This window comes from Fistularia commersonii, chromosome 36, assembly GCF_037954325.1.
Source record: "Fistularia commersonii isolate RoL2024-O1a breed Wild chromosome 36, RoL_Fcom_v1.0, whole genome shotgun sequence".
Lineage (NCBI taxonomy): Eukaryota > Metazoa > Chordata > Actinopteri > Syngnathiformes > Fistulariidae > Fistularia > Fistularia commersonii.
In genome coordinates this window covers 1,103,210-1,120,424 of record NC_141319.1, presented here as the reverse complement: position 1 = coordinate 1,120,424, position 17,215 = coordinate 1,103,210, and the positions used below count along the sequence as shown (strand labels likewise).

The window sequence follows — 17,215 nt, the reverse complement described above, 5'->3', positions numbered from 1 at the left end:
GCTTTGCCTCATCTTTTCCTTTTCCTGAGTCAAAGGACATTGAGCTACAATCCACAATGACAACATTAAGGCCATTTACTTGCGATGATTTGTTTAAATTCAATAACATGTGAGTAAAATCTCAACGGTTTTACTGCCCATTCTTGATTTGAATGTTATTGCCGGAGTGTTTGGCCCTTAAACACGATGTCACGACGTTTTTTAGTGTTTTCGCGACGGCAACAGGCTGAGTGGTGTGACTCCCTTTCCTCGGCTAACAGGGAGGATGGGCCAAACTCTATTCATAAATTTAAGTAGTTTACGTTCCTGTCAAATAAGCCAAAAAATGTAGATAAGCTCTCTTACACCCGGCCCTGTTTGCTATACTGAACAAAACGGCATACATTTATTTTGTCAGCCTACTTTGATTTAAGTAAAATTGCAGAATTGGCTTTCTAGTTTAGCTAACAAATGCTAACCTTCAATTAAAACCCACGTTAGCGAGGCACGTTAATCGAAAGGTTTGACGGCAGCGCTTGATGGCACACTGATGTTCCTTACAAATATAAATAATAGGGGGTTTGGCCAAATAAAAACTTGCTATAATAATTAGCGTGATACTTGTTTTTAGGTATTTCATTCATGCTGGCTTTGTCTTTACTTTGAAGATTACATTTTTTTGGTAACTCTAGTCCTTTTTTTGTCTTGTTTAATACTGTTTGGGTTGTACACATACGCAATAATATTTACAATATTTTTTCAACAGCAACCTGGACCCTCTAACAGAAACCGTATCCTTTACGTTTCAGTAGATTATTTTTTTCATTTTATCTTCTATCATGTGATCTGTTGTATGAAATTGTTGGTCAAATACATCTGTACAGTAATATTTCACAGCCTGATGTAACAAACGGAATGATGTTTAAAATATTAAATGGTCTTGACACATTTATTGGCCCTAGTTTTCTTTGACCTTTGACACTGCCAGTATGGGATCCCGTTCTATCTGCAGTACCTTGCTCACTGGCCCGAGTATTTCATTGTGGCTGAGGCACCTGGGGGGGAACTGATGGGATACAGTGAGTGCCTCATATTCATTTCTTTCAATATATTTTTTTCAAATATATTTAGAAAATTATTAGCTTGTGACTGAAAAGGACTGAGAAACTTGTTGGAAGTGGGCAGAGACTATTACAAGAACACCGGAGACTGAATTCCTGTTTAAAATGACGCTTCTAGTATTGTCAAAGATTTTAAGAACTTGAACTTCTTGGCGACTTGCAGTCATGGGGAAGGCGGAGGGATCTGTGGCAAGGGAGGAGTGGCACGGTCACGTCACCGCTGTATCCGTGGCTCCGGAATTCAGACGACTCGGCCTGGCAGCCAAATTGATGGAGATGCTGGAGGAAATATCGGAGAGGTGGGTTGCCTCATCTGCTGCCATGTGTCATAGAAACACTGACATGCATACGAATGACTCCATGGAAGCTTTTCTCATTTTTGGTCACCGAAACATTTCTCTTTCATGAAGAACATGAAACGCCATATATATATACACTCACCTGCCACTTTATTAGGTACATCTGTCCAACAGCTCGTTATGGGGCGGTCACATGGCGGCAACTCAGTGCATTTAGGCATGTAGACATGGTCAAGACAATCTCCTGCAGTTCAAACCAAGCATCACCACGGGGAAGAAAGGTGATTTGAGTGACTGTGAACGTGGCATGGTTGTTGGTGCCAGAAGGGCTGGTCTGAGTATTTCAGAAACTGCTGATCTACTGGGATTTTCACGCACAACCATCTCTAGGGTTTACAGAGAATGGTCCGAAAAAGAAAAAATATCCTGTGAGCGGCAGTTCTGTGGGCAGAAATGCCTTGTTGATGCCAAAGGTCAAAGGAGAATGGCCAGACTGGTTCGAGCTGATAGAAAGGCAACAGGGACTCAAATAACCACCCATTACAACCAAGGTAGGCAGAAGAGCATCTCTGAACGCACAGTACGTCGAACTTTGAGGCAGATGGGCTACAGCAGCAGAAGACCACGCCGGGTGCCACTCCTTTCAGCTAAGAACAGGAAACTGAGGCTACAATTTGCACAAGCTCATCGAAATTTGACAATAGAGGATTGGAAAAACGTTGCCTGGTCTACTGAGTCTGGATTTCTGCTGCGACATTCGGATGGTAGGGTCAGAATCTGGTGTCAACAACATGAAAGCATGGATCCATCCTGCCTTGTATCAACGGTTCAGGCTGGTGATGGTGGTGTAATGGTGTGGGGAATATTTTCTTGGCACTCTTTGGGCCCCTTGGTATCAATTGAGCATCGTTGCAACGCCACAGCCTACCTGAGTATTGTTGCTGACCATGTCCATCCCTTTATGACCACAATGTACCCAACTTCTGATGGCTACTTTCAGCAGGATAATGCACCATGTCATAAAGCTGGAATCATCTCAGACTGGTTTCTTGAACATGACAATGAGTTCACTGTACTCAAATGGCCTCCGCAGTCACAAGATCTCAATCCAATAGAGCATCTTTGAGATGTGGTGGAGCAGGAGATTCGCATCATGGATGTGCAGCCAACAAATCTGCGCCAACTGTGTGATGCCATCATGTCAATATGGACCAAACTCTCTTCCAGCACCTTGTTGAATCCATGCCACGAAGAATTGAGGCAGTTCTGAAGGCAAAAGGGGGTCCAACCCGTTACTAGTATGGTGTACCTAATAAAGTGGCTGGTGAGTGTGTGTGTGTGTGTGTGTGTGTGTGTATATATATGTATATATATATATGTGTGTGTATATATATATATATATATACGTTTTGAGTTTGACAGGTTGGAAATATTAAATAAAATGTAAAAAATATAAAAACACATATTTAAGGCTGACACCTTAAGCTTGATGCTGAAAAATACAGGTCTTATATCTGTAAAACCAAAGGATTTTGCTGGAAATTTAGAATCAACTTGATTTTTTTTGCCACTTAAAAATTGTTACATTAATTACATATGGAAGTAATTGTGATGGATTTGTACATAAAAAAAAAAAAACGATTTGATGGAACTAATTTTGTTTCATTCAAAAATATCTTTTTGGACAAATTTCCTGTGAAAAGTTGAAGTAAATGTCTACTGAGAGCCAACATTTTCATCCAATATTTTGAGGTTGTTTTTATCAGACTTTCATCACAAGCGTCAAGAATTGAAAGGTTTCACTTTCTCAAAAATGTTCTCAGCTTCTCAGCTACCTATCGTCACAATGACATAACCTTTTTTCTCGTGGCTGGGTTGGCAGGAAGGGTGGCTTCTTCGTGGATCTCTTTGTGCGAGTGTCCAACCAGGTGGCGGTCAACATGTATAAACGTCTAGGCTACAGTGTCTACAGGACCGTGATCGAGTATTACTCTGCCAGCAACGGGGAGCCAGACGAGGATGCCTATGGTGAGGCCTTTTGAATTAAAGTGCTTGATGGGGACAGCCCAGTAAAACAAGATTTTTTTTTTATCTCATTGCTCATATTTTTTTCCTTGAAAAGTGTGAGTGTTCCATCAAGCAAATTAAACTCATGAGCAAGAGGTTATCTAAACACCTGTAATGCTCATTTGGTAAGAGCGGAAATGTGAAAATTGCAAAAATTACATTATCGGTAATTAAAAGGGAGGACGGAGTACAGAAGTATCCAAAATATAAATATGTATATTTTTTATTTATTAATAAAATAAGATGTATTCTAAAGTTCAGACAAGGTATTGTCATGGTAAGTTAATGCTACTGAGAACAAAAGCTACTTGTCTTGAATAGGAATTCTTGCTGGTTTGAATTTCACTTTGTAATGTCACATATAAACTGTCAAACAAAAAAGAACAAATTATTTGAGGATTTGGACTAACACTTGTCATAACCATCAAAAAAATAAGACCCCACCCTCTCTAAATCAGCGATTTGTTGATTTGTCTTCTTTTTCTGGAAATCCGGTCCCTGGTGTTAAACCTGACCTGTCTTTGCCACTGCAGACATGAGAAAAGCTCTGTCCAGAGATGCAGAAAAGAAGTCCATCATCCCGCTGCCTCACCCTGTACGACCAGAAGACATCGAATAACAGCAGATGTGACTCTCTGACGCTCCATCGCCTCCTGTGTACATAGTTCACTATTCCAGAAGCTTCTCACCCTCTTCATCTGTCAGAGAGTCACTGAGCGTCTTAAAAACACAGCGACCCGGATTGATCCTGTAAATTCTAAATAAACATTTGCTTAAGAAACAGAAGACCATGTGAATTTCAGTTATTTATGAATGAAAACATGATACAACTGTTTTTGTAAGAAAAAAAGAGGAGGAAAAGTCAATTTTGCTGAAGTTTAATCTTTATCCTTGTCTTTGCTCTTCTTATCAGCATCCTCTCCACCATCATTATCCTCACTGTCACTGCTGCTGCTGCTGCTGCTGCTGCTGCTGCTGCTACTACTACTTCTGCTGCCCTCATCATCCCGATCGTCATAGTTTTCTGACTTCTTCCCCGTTTCGGCCACGTTATCTCCGTCAGAGTCTTTGTCTTGTTGGCTTTCTGAAGGAGGGGTTGCCGCTGAGGATGCTGCTGCCGACTCTTCCTCCATTTGTTTGTTCTCTGACGCCTTGTCTTCATCCCCCATTTGACGCCGTTTCCACATCTTGGCAATGGCGAGCAGCTTGAGGTTGGGCTGATTGGCTGCGTCTTCAGGGAAGATGTAGTCGTAGTATTCCTCCCAGCCCTCGTCCGTCTGTGGAAAGCAACAGAACAAAATTATTGTTGGTATTTTCATTTACTGTTGGGTGCATCTGTCCATTCCTGGTTCTTCAAAGAACTCACATCCTGAAAGCTGGCTATTCTCAAGGATGTGATTTAATTTTAGGACTGGGTGATAAAGACAGTTCTTTTTTTCGATAAATGTCATTATCTGCTCGTGTGAAAAACATGCCAGTAAAGCTTTTCATGTTATATTAATATGATTCCGGTTAGAAATCAATATCTCATGGTCCGTCCCAATGACCAATAAAAACAGCAGCTGATGAGAGTGCACTTACCCCATCCTCGGCCGTCACCTTCCTCCTCTTCTTCACCTTCTCGGGCATCAGCTTTTGGACTCTCTCTCTGGTGGAGTCGGAACCAAACTCTGTCTCGAAGTCCTTCCAGGACATCAGCAGCTGCAGCCGCTCCTCTTTCTCCTCGCAGCTCCTCATGCTCTTGTTGGCCTCCTCGTAGATCTGCCGGCACTTTGGCAGCCGCTCCTCGCTCTCCAGTGACAACTCAAACCTGGCATAGCTGATCCAAACCTGGGAGGAGGTCATCAAATTGAATTTCATCAGCTTTAAAACAACAGTTTTTTTTTTAGTTAGCAAGCTTTTTGGTGAACGTCTCTATTTTGTTCATCGAGGGTGGGCTGCGGCTCTCACCTTGACGTGCTGGGTGCGCTGCAGCAGCCTTCTGTAAAGGTTCCTGGCATTTTCAAACTCCTCCTGCTCGATCTCGAAGTCGATGTAAGACTTCCACAGATTCTGGTGACAAGAAGAGACAGCGGGTGAAAATGTGAGCGCATCCATCAGAACGTGCAGCTTATCGGCTGTGGGGTTAAGGGATGACTTCAAGCTTTTGTCTGACAGAATCTAGAACTTTTTATTAGTCCCAGAATGTTATTAAAGGAACAACATGTGGCATGAACCCCATCAGGACGCCCATCAGTGCCGTGGATTATGGCGGCGTCATTGACTTAACTTCGCCTAAAGGTCACATGGTATCACTGAGGATGCAAGAGATCCACTAGAAACCTGTATCAGAAATATTTCCTGAACTTTTGTCGAAATTTCAGCAAATGTGTTTCAATAAAAAGACGCACCACCCAAATTTGGACCTGACAGAAAAAATGTTCTTTTTCCACCACCAGCTGTTGATGATGCTTCCACTGACTTTCATTTCCTACAATCAAACTAATATCTTCCACAGTGTGAAGCTCCTAGTTTGTATATTGGCTCGACTCTAAATAATCAAGGTCTGCTTTGTTACCTCGGGCATGTCAAGCCGCGGCTGTCCGATAGCCAACTCGTAGATGGCGCGGGCTCGCTCAATGTCGCCCAGGATGGTCTCCAGCTCCGCAAACTTGTTCCATGTGATGCAGTTTTCTGGACTGAACTCCAAGTACTTCTCGTACAGCTTTCGGCAACGGTCGAACTCTCGCAGCTGCAGCTCAAGCTCGATGTAGCCCTTAAGCAGCTTGTTCTTCGGACATTTTCCAATGGCCGTGCCCTGCGATGGGAAGCAGCAGGAAGTGGAGATGAAGACAGTGACACACTTTCCAGATTTTCAACATGTCGGAGACACGACTTCTTTGTTAGTTGAAGGCGGGAGTTTGACTTTTTTAACACTGGATGTTTTCATACTTGGACAGTTTGGAAGGGGCGTGTAACTAACTGCACTTGCTTTTCACCTGTCAATCAAAAAACTCCATCTGGCTGTTAGCTGTTGAGTAGGACTGCACCAAAGATCCAACCCTGACTATAGCTGCTTTCGGACAGGTAAGTTCTAAGAACTGTCCAGATTGAATTTCGTTCTAAGAGCTACTTGTCTTTGCATTTGCACTGGTAATGAGGGACCATAGTAGGGACGGGTGTGACTCAAGCATCTAGCTTGTCTACCTTAGAAGACATGGACAACACGGAGAACCAAGTTGCCATAGCGTTCATGGTCTGCATGGCGGGAACAATAAACATGGAGTATAAACTGGTTTTATGTGTTTTTACTCTCTTCCGCCACTGCTTCGTACACTGCTTCGCCACGTACATGGCAGGCCAGAGGACCTCGGACCTTTGTCTGTCCATTCTCCTTGGCTCTGTCCATTTTGCCACAAGAAAACAGCTGACCCGTGACCACAATTGTTTTTAAAAATTGCGCTCCACAAAAAATATTTGGTAATGGACGTGGCTTATGAGTTATACCAATCACCGAGTTCCTATGGAACAGTAAAAAGACTGCCTCGGAGTAGAAGCTCATCTGGTTCTAGGGACTGAGGTCCACAGTCTCTGGTTCATATGTCGTCCGAATGCATGAAGAAATGACCAAGTTCCTTTAAAAACAGCAAAGGGCTTAACTCTGAAATGATGACCCCCAACCCGGAACTGCTTTTAGAAGTAAATGATAGTGAATCTTACCATAATTTTCCTGGCGCCCTGCAGGTTCTTCTGTCGGATCTCAAACTGACTAGAGAGCAGCCAAATTTTTGCAAAGGTGAACTGAGAAAGAGAGAGAAGGCAGTTGGTGCAGGAACACACATTGCTTGCTGTTTGTTGTGTTGCAGAAAAGTCCATCTTTCAGATGATGAACTCTTGACCTCTCCTGGTATCCATCTCACTCAATATAAAGCACATTCATCTAAATACAATCGACCAAAGCATTGGCTAATTTGATTATTGTGACTGGGACTAGAGTACTAAGGTACCTTTTTGTGAGGGATGAGATCCAAACAAGCCTGATACACCTGCCTTGTTCTCTCTACATCCTGTCAGGAAATATACCACAATCGTGAGGAAGACAAGACATCTTTGGTGCGGAGAGAAATGAAGTGTGCATTAAAAAAAAGAACAAAAACTTTAAATCCAAGGAACCAGTAAGGAAGGAATGTAAGCAACAAGCTATGGATGTGTTTGTGTTTCTGCTTCAGTGAGCACTAAAGCTCACCATGACCTCCAGTTCTTCATACAGTGCGTAGTTGATCCACAAGTAGATGTAACGTCTCCAATGCCTCTTCTCCTGAATGGGCGGGATGTTGGCAATGGCTCTCTCGTAAATCTCCCGGACCGTGTCGGGATCAGCGTCGCTCTCCACCAGGCGGAGGTAGTCAAACCAGGCGTCATAGTTGTGCGGGTTCGCCTGAAAGCGCCAGTAGGGGATGACTCCATCGGACAAAAAACCCACGCAAACTTTTAAAAGTAACAGTCTTCATCTAAATTCCTTCATTCCCGTGGTCCTTACCTTGACTTCCTCCTCGTACTGGAACCTCCGTTTGCTCACGATGACGTCTTCAATCCCCCTTCGGTCTCCGAACTTTTTCTCAAACATGGTGTAGTTCTTGAAGAGCTCCTGAGCCTGGTGCTTGGGGATTTTATCCAGGGCATACTTGTAGATCACCCGAACACGTTCGAACTGAAAAGGGTTTCAGAAACAAAAAAGGGAAACTGTTGAATTTTCTTGGAGAAACAGATGAAAAACACTCATTTGGAGTCACAAACCTCTTTCTGTATTTCCTCAAACCTGGCGAAGGCCACAAAGAGGTTTTCATCGATATGCATCTCTCCGAAGAACTCCACCGCTCTCTCGTACACCTTCCGGCTGTGAGCAATGTAGCCGTGCTTCTCTTCGAAACGGGCATATTTGATCCAGTTCTTCACTTCGGGGTGGACCATGACGAGTGCAGGGCTGTTAAGGATTTTTTTTTTTTAAACACATGCTACTGAAATGTCATTTTGAGGGAATAATATATTAGGTCAGCCACAGCTTTATACTGTGACCACCATATTTGGTACTTCTCGTTCAACAAACAGATGCAGATGATGTGGTTCTGTTGGCCTCATCAAGCCATGATCTCCAGCTCACTGAGGCTGTTCGTGGCAGGGTATGAAGTGGCTAGAATGAGGATCAGCACCTCAGAGACCACAGTGCTCAACTGGAAACGGGTGGAATGCACACTCCGGTCAGGGAAGAGGTCCTGCCCCAAGTGGAGCAGTTCAAGTATCTCTGGGTCTTGCGCACGACTGAGGGGAGGATGGAGCGGGAGATCAACAGGCGGATCAGTGCGGCGTCTGCAGTGATGCCAACTCTGCACCGGTCTATTGTGGTGAAGAGAGAGCTGAGCCAGAAGGCAAAGCTTGCAGTTTACTGGCCGATCTACGTTCACACCCTCACCTATGGTCATGGGCTGTGGGTAGTGACCGAAAGAACGAGACGGCGGATACAAGCTGCCGAAATGAGTTATCTCCTCAGGGTGGCCGGACTCTCCCTAAGAGGTAGGGTGAGAAGTTTGTTCATCCGGGAGGAGCTAAGAGTAGAGCTGCTGCTCTTTTGCATAGAGAAGAGTCATATGAGATGGCTCGGACATCTGGTCAGGATGCCTCCGAGACGCCTCCCGGGGGAGGTATTTTGGGCATGTCCATCTGGGAGGAGACCACAGGGAAGACCCAGGACATGCTAGGGAGACTAGGCCTTAAGGCTGGCCTGGGGGGACCTCGGGACCTCGGGGTCCCCCCAGAGGAGTTGGACCATGTGGCGGGGGAGAGGGAGGTCGGGGCCTCACTGCTTCAACTGCTGCCCCTGCGACCCAACTCTGGATAAGGGGGGGAAGATGGATGGATGTTCAACAAACACATCAACAGTAGAGCGTTTTTACCTGTGTTTTTGATGGGACTGACATACCAGGGTTTAGAAACAGAACCATGAAAACAAAAGATAAAACTGTGGAAAAAAACATCATATTGGCAACCAAGAATTATGAGAACCTATAATAGCAGAGGAAGTCAGACACTACTTTGTTTTTTTTTCAAGCCTATATTAGTTGGTCGCCATATTTGATGTTTAAATGTATGAAGATAACATCAACAAATCCAGAGAAAAAAAGTCCCCAAAACTAAGAAAAAAATGTTTGAATTAATCAGAATTCCTAAAAAAAATTAGCAGAAAATAGCAGGACACTAAGTGATACTTGGCCCTGTTATATTTCCTTCTAAATGACTTACTGTTCCATCTGTTACTGCTTTACTCTAAGTTATTCATCCTTGTTTTGTTGAAAGTCAAAAGAAAAGAATTCCATTAGATTCAAAAAGCTATCCCCCTTTTCCCCCTCTTTGAATTTGAGACTTTTCTTCAAGTTTGATTTCACTGACATACGGGAAGACCAGCAGTAGGATATATCTCTCGTAGATGGAGCGAGCTTTGTCCACAACTTTGTAGCGCAGCTCAAAGTTGATGTACGAGTGCCAGGCCTGTTCGTCGGGCTCCCATTCCATCCAACGTTCGAACACCTGCCTGCAGCCAGCAACATTCCCCAGCATCTCCTCCATGTATGTGTACTTGTACCTGACAGCGAGAGGGGTCAAAGGTCACTGACTGAAGGCAACATCTCACCTACATCTTTGAAGGACTTCCCTGTTTTCACCTCTTCTCTACTTTCTGAAAATGTCATTGACTCATCTGTTCCTTTAGAGTATGAGAGTAAATGTAAAAGTGGTACCAGAACTGGTTGACTCGGGGCAGGATGGTGATGGCTCGGTCCCAGATGTTGCGGGCGTGGTTGACCTGCCGGTTCTTCATCTCCATCTCGGCGTATTTCAGCCACAGGGTGATGTTGCGGTGGTCGACATCCAGCGCTCGCTCGTAAATAGAGCGAGATCTGAAAACAAAATCATCGGCCATCAAGGAAAACTCAAGACTTCAACCAGGGATACATATTTTCGATTCAAGTTAATCTGAAAATCACTCAAAATATGGCAGAATTAAATTGAATTTAATTAATAAAGTACCTCTGAACCTCCTTCAGACTTTCTTCCCATTGTGCGTATTTAATCCAGTTGCTAATGATGGTGCGATTTTTCCGGATGTTGTCCTCAAATCCCTGGAAATTACAGAAAAAAAGGATATCTACCTAATGCTTCTTTTCTTGAGCATTTACTGCACCCACAACCATCATTAAAAAGTCACAATTTTCCATTAGTTTCTGCTAAGTGTCTCAAACTAAAGAAAATAAATCTTATTCATTAAAAAGAATCCAACGGGGATACAAAAATGACAGGTTTTTATACTGACGTTTAGATCCAAAATATCGCTCTACATTTTGAATATAGGCTTTTCTTCATTGTGCTGGAGGTGAACTCTTTTGAGGTGTTGAAGAACCAATGTGTGGTTTTCCAAAACCAGGAGAGATTCTGAGATATACCTACAGACCCTGGAGTTAGGGGTGTTTCCAATTTCTTCTAGTACAAAGTCAGTTGTTGGAAACTAGATAACAAAAATAAAGCAAGAGCTGAGCCAAATACTATATTGGTGTAAAAGACATCGCCAGCTTTAGCTGCCCACCTTTCTCTTCCTCAGTTTGTAGTCATTGAGTTCCTCCTTGTCAGTGATCTTCTGCTTGGGTGGCGGCGGCAGGAGCTCGAGCTCTCTCTCTTTGGCTTCCCGCAACAGCTGCTCAGCGGTGATCTGGACCTCGGCTGGAGCTTTATTCTTCACCTGCAACACAACAGAAAGGAGGATTAAAATGTCGGTCCCTCACTTAGAATTTTTCTTCTCAGTACCCTGCTGTGAAAAGGCATATTTGACTATATGGGCCGAGATGATGTTTGCAGTTATTTCTTTGAATTTTGATTGGTGACTAACATTTCGACTTCAAGGTTACTTCACAGTATTTATAACCTTTTCTATCAAAGTCAAACTATTTTCGGGATTATGTGAATTAAGCAATTTTTGTTAAAGACAAAATGTGTCAACATATCATTCTGCATCGAAAGCAAAACCACTGGCGGCATTTAAAATGATAATAAAATGATAATGAATAAATGAATAAAATAATGATGTAAAAAGATTGCCGCTGTAATTGCAGTTAGTTAAAGTTAAAGCGACTCCCTCTCTACACAGTATACAGTTGATTTCTTCAATAAATAAAACATTGTGCTACATTTAGTATTAATTCACTAATGATTTTTTGAAATAATTCAGAATTATCAGAAAACTTTTAATTAGCTTCTGTTCTACTTCCTGACTTTGAGCACATCCTGCAACTTCTGCAATTCATCAACTGGATTTTATTCCAACTCATCCAGAGAAGACTTAATTTACTAAATGTAAAATAATCTATGAATTCTTATATGTATGATAATTTATGTTGAACATAAGCACTTTCTGAGACTTAATCACCCTGTTCAACCAGCTATATATGCAATTTGGACATATAATTAGTTGTTCTCACTCTTGAAAGTAACTTGAGTATTTAACTTGTAAATAAGATTAAAATAAGTGACATAATGCGTTACATCAGTGTAAAAACAAAACAAGGGATGTAAAAAAAAATGAAGGAGAGCATTGTGGAGAAATGAAAACGTGGGATTAGGCTCAAATTTAATTAGCTTTAAAGCTTAATTTGAACATTCATGTTCAAAGTATTGGTAAGACGAAGTAAAATTATTACACGTTTTTATCTGCTAAGCTTGGTTAGTCGACAAGCGTTCTCCATCTTGGGAACCTTCGTCTCCTAACTTTAGCACTAGCTGTTAGCATTAGCTTAGCCCCAGCGGGTGTAGCTGTCCGGGACTCTTACCTTCGCAACCTTTGGAATCCGCTGTTTCCCCGCAGCCGTGGACGCCATATTGCCGACGAAACAATCCTTTCAAAATCTTACTGAATCGCTGGACAATTGTGAAAATCGCGGGAGGCGCCGACACGTTATGTGTAGCCAACGAGAGCCACCATGTCAGTGCCCGGCATGCCCCGCGCGTCGGAGCGAAACTTCGGTTGCTTCGGATCCGCACAGGCAGTTTCAAGACCGCACTTCCAGAATTTCCAGCTTTCTGACGGAGATATCATTCTGTTTTTGCCACTTAGCGGTTCCATTCACACACAAAAAACAGGGCAACTAAAGTAACCTTTTTTTAAAACTTCAAAATTCAATCCTAAACCACTGCGCTTTGCATCGGCGGGTTTGCAGCAACATTGTACAGGTCGGTGACGTACGGCGTCCCGTTGCCATAGTGACACAATTTTCCGCCTTGGCCAGCTCGGCCACCGGCGTCAGAAACGCACGATATCTGATGAAATTTCATGTTCGACTTTGGTTTGGCTGCGAAAAATGTGACATGTGACGTCACAAAGCGGACCCTTGTGATGTCATCACACACAGAAAACAAACAAACAAACAAGAAAAGTTGTCTCGAAAAGAAAACAAGGTAAGTGACAGTCCTGTCTTATTTGAACCCACGTTTTTGGTTACTCTGCACTCTTGAGGAAAATCACCATGTGCAGGTGATGGAGGAGTGCAAGTACCTCGGGAGTCCACCTTGATGGTAAAATGGACTAGTGGTGCAACACTAAGGCTGTGTAAGGAAAAGGACAAAGCAGACTCTTATTTTTTGAAGAAGCTGAAGTCCTTCTATGTATTCAACAAGATGCTGCACATGTTCTACCAGTCTTTGGTAACAAGTGCATCTGTGCTTTGCGGTGGTTTGTCAGGGAAGCAGCATCAGAGCTGGGGACACAGAGATTTCAAACCATCTTTATTAAGAAGGCTGGCTCTGTGCTATAGACTGCCCAGAGGAAGATGCTGCAAAAACTGCACACCTACCTCAAAAGCGGCAGAGGTTTTCCCAGCCCGAGCCTCATTCAACTCCGCTGTAACAATGACTACCGGAGGAAGTATTTTCTCCCGTCTGCAATATCTCTGTTCAGTGTTTCCCCCGATCGGCAGAGAGCGGAAAATTACTTTCTCCTGTGGAGGCAGTAACAAAAACATTGCACATTGGATTCATATTGCACATCTGCATAGTCTTATATCTGTATGCACTTTTTCCAATGCCATTTCACAGTAGGATTCTTGCAAATGTATATTTCTTCCCTTTTATTTGTCTATACGATCTTTTTGACTATATGTGAGTATGTCTATAAGTGTAGTCTTGTGAAATATACCGGATACATTTAATATTCTCTATCAAACAATCAATCAATCAATCTATCTATCTTTCTAGTGATCTAGTTTTAGCCGAAGACTGAATGTGGTTGACCGATACGGTGGAGATGAGAACCATCACTTCTGCCGACGGCCAAGTTCAAACCGTGAGCGTCCGGAGGAGCGAATCCGCGGATGCTCAGGGGATCAGCGACCTCATCGACCTCGGAGCTGTGGAGGTCTTCGGCCGGATCAATGTCATCCACCTTCTGTGAGAAAAAGACGAAATAAATTCATATTTTATATTTACATGCAGTGTGTTTATTTGTATGTGTATGTATGCAGCTTTGGTAGAAAAAAAAAACAAGATTTTGTCATTTCTAGGTATATGTTTGAGTAAAATTAATATCTTTGTTTTATTCTATAAGTTACTGACACCATAACTCCCAAACTCCAAATAAAAATACAGTCATTTAGAGCATTTATTTCAGAAAATGAAAAATGGTCAAAATACCTAGAGGTCCACTGTTTTCAGACCTTAGATAGTGCAAAAAAAAAATCATATTGCTAGATGTTTCAACAGAAATCAATATTTGCCACAGTTTTCATGCATATTAGCATGCTGTCCACCAGTCTTTCACATTACGGGTGGTCGGCTTATGCCATTCCTGATGGCTTGCAACCATTCATCTTCCTCTCAATCATGCCCCCTTTTTTGGAAAAATTAAAAAGAAGAAATATTTTATTATTTTATTTTTCAAGGGGGTACAGTTTGCTGTATGATATTAACACCACTACAAATTATTGATTTAATGACCAAAACAGTAAGAACTTGCCTCAAGCTGTAATGATCTGAACTAAATCTAAGAAATTACCTAAAAATTACCAAAATAATTACTTTTAAAATCCCTCAGAAGTGACATGTCTGCCTGTTTCTCTGGCCCTTGTTTCTTCCAGGGAGAAGGCCAACCTGGCCGTGACGGTGGCCAACGAGCAGGACGACATTTTGGCTCACGCCTCCTTCTTTGACTTCCCTGGGGGAGATATGGTGGACCAGGACCAGTGGGAACCTTTCCTTCACACACACTTCAGCACAGATGCATGCACGGTGGGCATCCATTGATACTCAAACAAACTCTTACTTTATGAAACACAAAATCTCACCCTCTATTAAGTCATACAGGACACACACACACACGCGCGCTGCTCTCTCTCTCTCTCTCTCTCTCTCTCTCTCTCTCTCTCTCTCTCTCTCTCTCTCTCTCTCTCTCACACACACACACACACACACACACACACACACACACACACACACACACACACACACACACACATGCACACACACACACACAATCTTTGATGGCATGGAGGACACACTGTGAAGTCCTGGTCAGTCACAGTGCCTTTCAGGAGCAGCCTGGCCTGATACCACACACTCAATTTGCAGTTTCAAAGCGTATGTATGAATTGTATGAAGGACATGTATTGCAGTAGTTTGCTTTTTGGAATATCCTCATCATCAACTTGATTTATAAAAATATGTGCAACATTGCTTTGTTTAAAAGGATTTTGACGCTGAAGAAGTTTTTAACAAAGAATTAAGTATAAACTTAACAAGAGCCCCAAAAAATAGGGAAAAAATTATAAAAAGAATGAAAAAATTGATATTTTGACACTGGATTTTTACATCTCCGAAAGAAACTTGGTATTTGACTTGAAGTTTTTTGTTTTTTTTTCATAAACCATAGGCTGAACTCTTATGACTGTGACTCTGTACTTCATATAAGTGGATGTATTTCAATTTCTGTATTTTGCTATGTTATGGTATCCCCCCTCAATGCCATTGTCCTTTTTTACGATATGAAACTTTTCCTTCTCCTGTTATTACTTTTGATTTGCATTCCTGGAATTAGATTTCAAGCCTAATGTTTAAATCCTCTGCAGCCTGTGAACACCCTCTTCCTCCACCTGTTTGTGGCAAAGCCAGGCTTCTCCACTGCAGCTTTAAAGGAGATAATGAGGTATAACAGAACAATGCCAAACATCACCTAATTGAAACATGTGAGAATTAGCTCTTTTTTAATCATTGTACCTGTGGGGTTGGTTAATGTTTGTTGGACTATGAATATGATGTGGAAGTGAGGCCTCTGCAGAGGAATATTTCCCCTGTTTCTGCGTGAATAATTTCTGCAGGGCTGTGTTTTGTGTCACTGTGGAGCTGGAGTTCGTCTTCCTGATCTGCTCAAACACCAAAGTCTCAGGTGACATTGACCCCTTATTCAGCATTTAATTCATTTAACCCGAAAAGAAATAAACGTGTCATTTTCTCTTCAAGATCCTGCACTGGGAGAAATGTTTGAGCCCCTGCAGCCCCTGACCAACCCCAGACCTCCATGTTCTGCTCTTATCTGCTACAGACACAATCTTTTCCCTCGAGTTCATGTGCGTCCTGCCAGGTGAGTCCAGCACATCTGCAAGAAATGACCCCAAAATGACCCAGCAATTAGATGGAACATATTAGCGTCTGTTAAATCAGTTGGAAAATTCCTGGAAAATGGTTTCTGTAAAAGAGAGAGTACTTCCTGAGAGTCACACAGTTGGTACTCCCACCAGGATTTCGTGGACGAGGCGCTTGTTGCTCCAGGTTTAGGTCTTTAGCTCAGTTTGGCCACTGGGGGGCAGTAGAGAGTCATAGTCGGTTGACAAACAGCCCGTCGGTCAAATGATAAGTCTCTCCTTATAAACACGTAAGACAATAAACACAATAAAAATGATTTTTACTACGTTTTTGCAAAATGTTCATTGTTTTTTGTTTACTGATTTATTTTTTATTATTCTACCCGGGCAGACTGGCATTTTTTTTTAATAAGTTACACTTTACCTGCAAAGGGACCCTTACATAATCAACTGGGGAATAAATTAAAGCGCATTGACTAAAAGCTCAGCTTTTTTCAAACCAACTTATTGCAAATTTTGGATGAATAAGTTTTTTTGATTTTAAGCTGAAAAAACCCTGTTTGAACCTTAGGGTTGAAGACCACGATGACGTCATGCGCATGTTTGCACAGCAGACGACCTTCCTTTCTGTCATCGACCAACCAAACTTCCTGACGGAGCTCATCGAGTCTCAGGATGAGGAAAACCACGCCGCCGTTTGCGAGGTAAAATTTTTAGAAAACTCAGCCTCCTCCAGAAACTGCAACAGCAATTTTGTGCATATCCTTTAATACTTTCTTACATACAATTTTTGTTTTTGTTTTTTATGGTGCAATTTAATTTCAAATTAAATTTGGGTTCATTTCAATTTTCTCGTTAATTCTTAAAACCGTGCCGCTGTCTTGAGCCCTGGGGTTTGAAAGGCCTCACAGCAGATGTTTAACTGAAAGAAGTTCATCTATGATTGAATGAATGGATTCACTCGGTCTTTATTGTGAAACTGTCACTAAGTGGAAAACTGTAATGGCAGCACTGAACGATGGAAACCCCGATGGGAGCTGTGTGTATGTGTGTGTGTGTGTGTGTGTGTGGGAGGGGGTGCTCCCAGGGGATGACAGACCTT

The 17,215-nt window shown here is 42.4% G+C and overlaps 3 protein-coding genes across 3 annotated transcripts in view; 2 read left to right on the top strand and 1 right to left on the bottom strand.

Moving 5' to 3' along the window:
• The first annotated feature begins 29 nt into the window (after positions 1-29).
• Positions 30-4,250, top strand: naa20 (N-alpha-acetyltransferase 20, NatB catalytic subunit). Its single transcript, XM_086143087.1, has 6 exons — positions 30-109; positions 746-770; positions 968-1,058; positions 1,264-1,399; positions 3,282-3,427; positions 4,000-4,250. Exons 1-6 carry the CDS (start codon positions 57-59, stop codon positions 4,083-4,085), a joined length of 537 nt encoding a protein of 178 aa, XP_085999213.1. The 5' UTR covers positions 30-56; the 3' UTR covers positions 4,086-4,250.
• A 78-nt stretch (positions 4,251-4,328) lies between these two features.
• On the bottom strand, positions 4,329-12,482 carry crnkl1 (crooked neck pre-mRNA splicing factor 1). Its single transcript, XM_086143086.1, has 14 exons — positions 12,316-12,482; positions 11,079-11,231; positions 10,526-10,617; positions 10,237-10,395; positions 9,916-10,082; positions 8,243-8,421; positions 7,986-8,156; positions 7,692-7,883; positions 7,453-7,512; positions 7,166-7,246; positions 6,024-6,263; positions 5,417-5,518; positions 5,048-5,296; positions 4,329-4,743 (listed from the first exon to the last, which is right to left on the bottom strand). Exons 1-14 carry the CDS (start codon positions 12,361-12,363, stop codon positions 4,345-4,347), a joined length of 2,292 nt encoding a protein of 763 aa, XP_085999212.1. The 5' UTR covers positions 12,364-12,482; the 3' UTR covers positions 4,329-4,344.
• Positions 12,483-13,784: 1,302 nt separating this feature from the next.
• Positions 13,785-17,215, top strand: part of cfap61 (cilia and flagella associated protein 61) — a 42,019-nt gene continuing 38,588 nt past the window's right edge. The window contains exons 1-6 of the mRNA XM_086143017.1: positions 13,785-13,927; positions 14,614-14,764; positions 15,601-15,677; positions 15,850-15,917; positions 15,992-16,112; positions 16,685-16,817. Coding sequence (XP_085999143.1) covers positions 13,785-13,927; positions 14,614-14,764; positions 15,601-15,677; positions 15,850-15,917; positions 15,992-16,112; positions 16,685-16,817 — 693 coding nt within the window. The remainder of the gene's footprint in view (positions 13,928-14,613; positions 14,765-15,600; positions 15,678-15,849; positions 15,918-15,991; positions 16,113-16,684; positions 16,818-17,215) is intronic.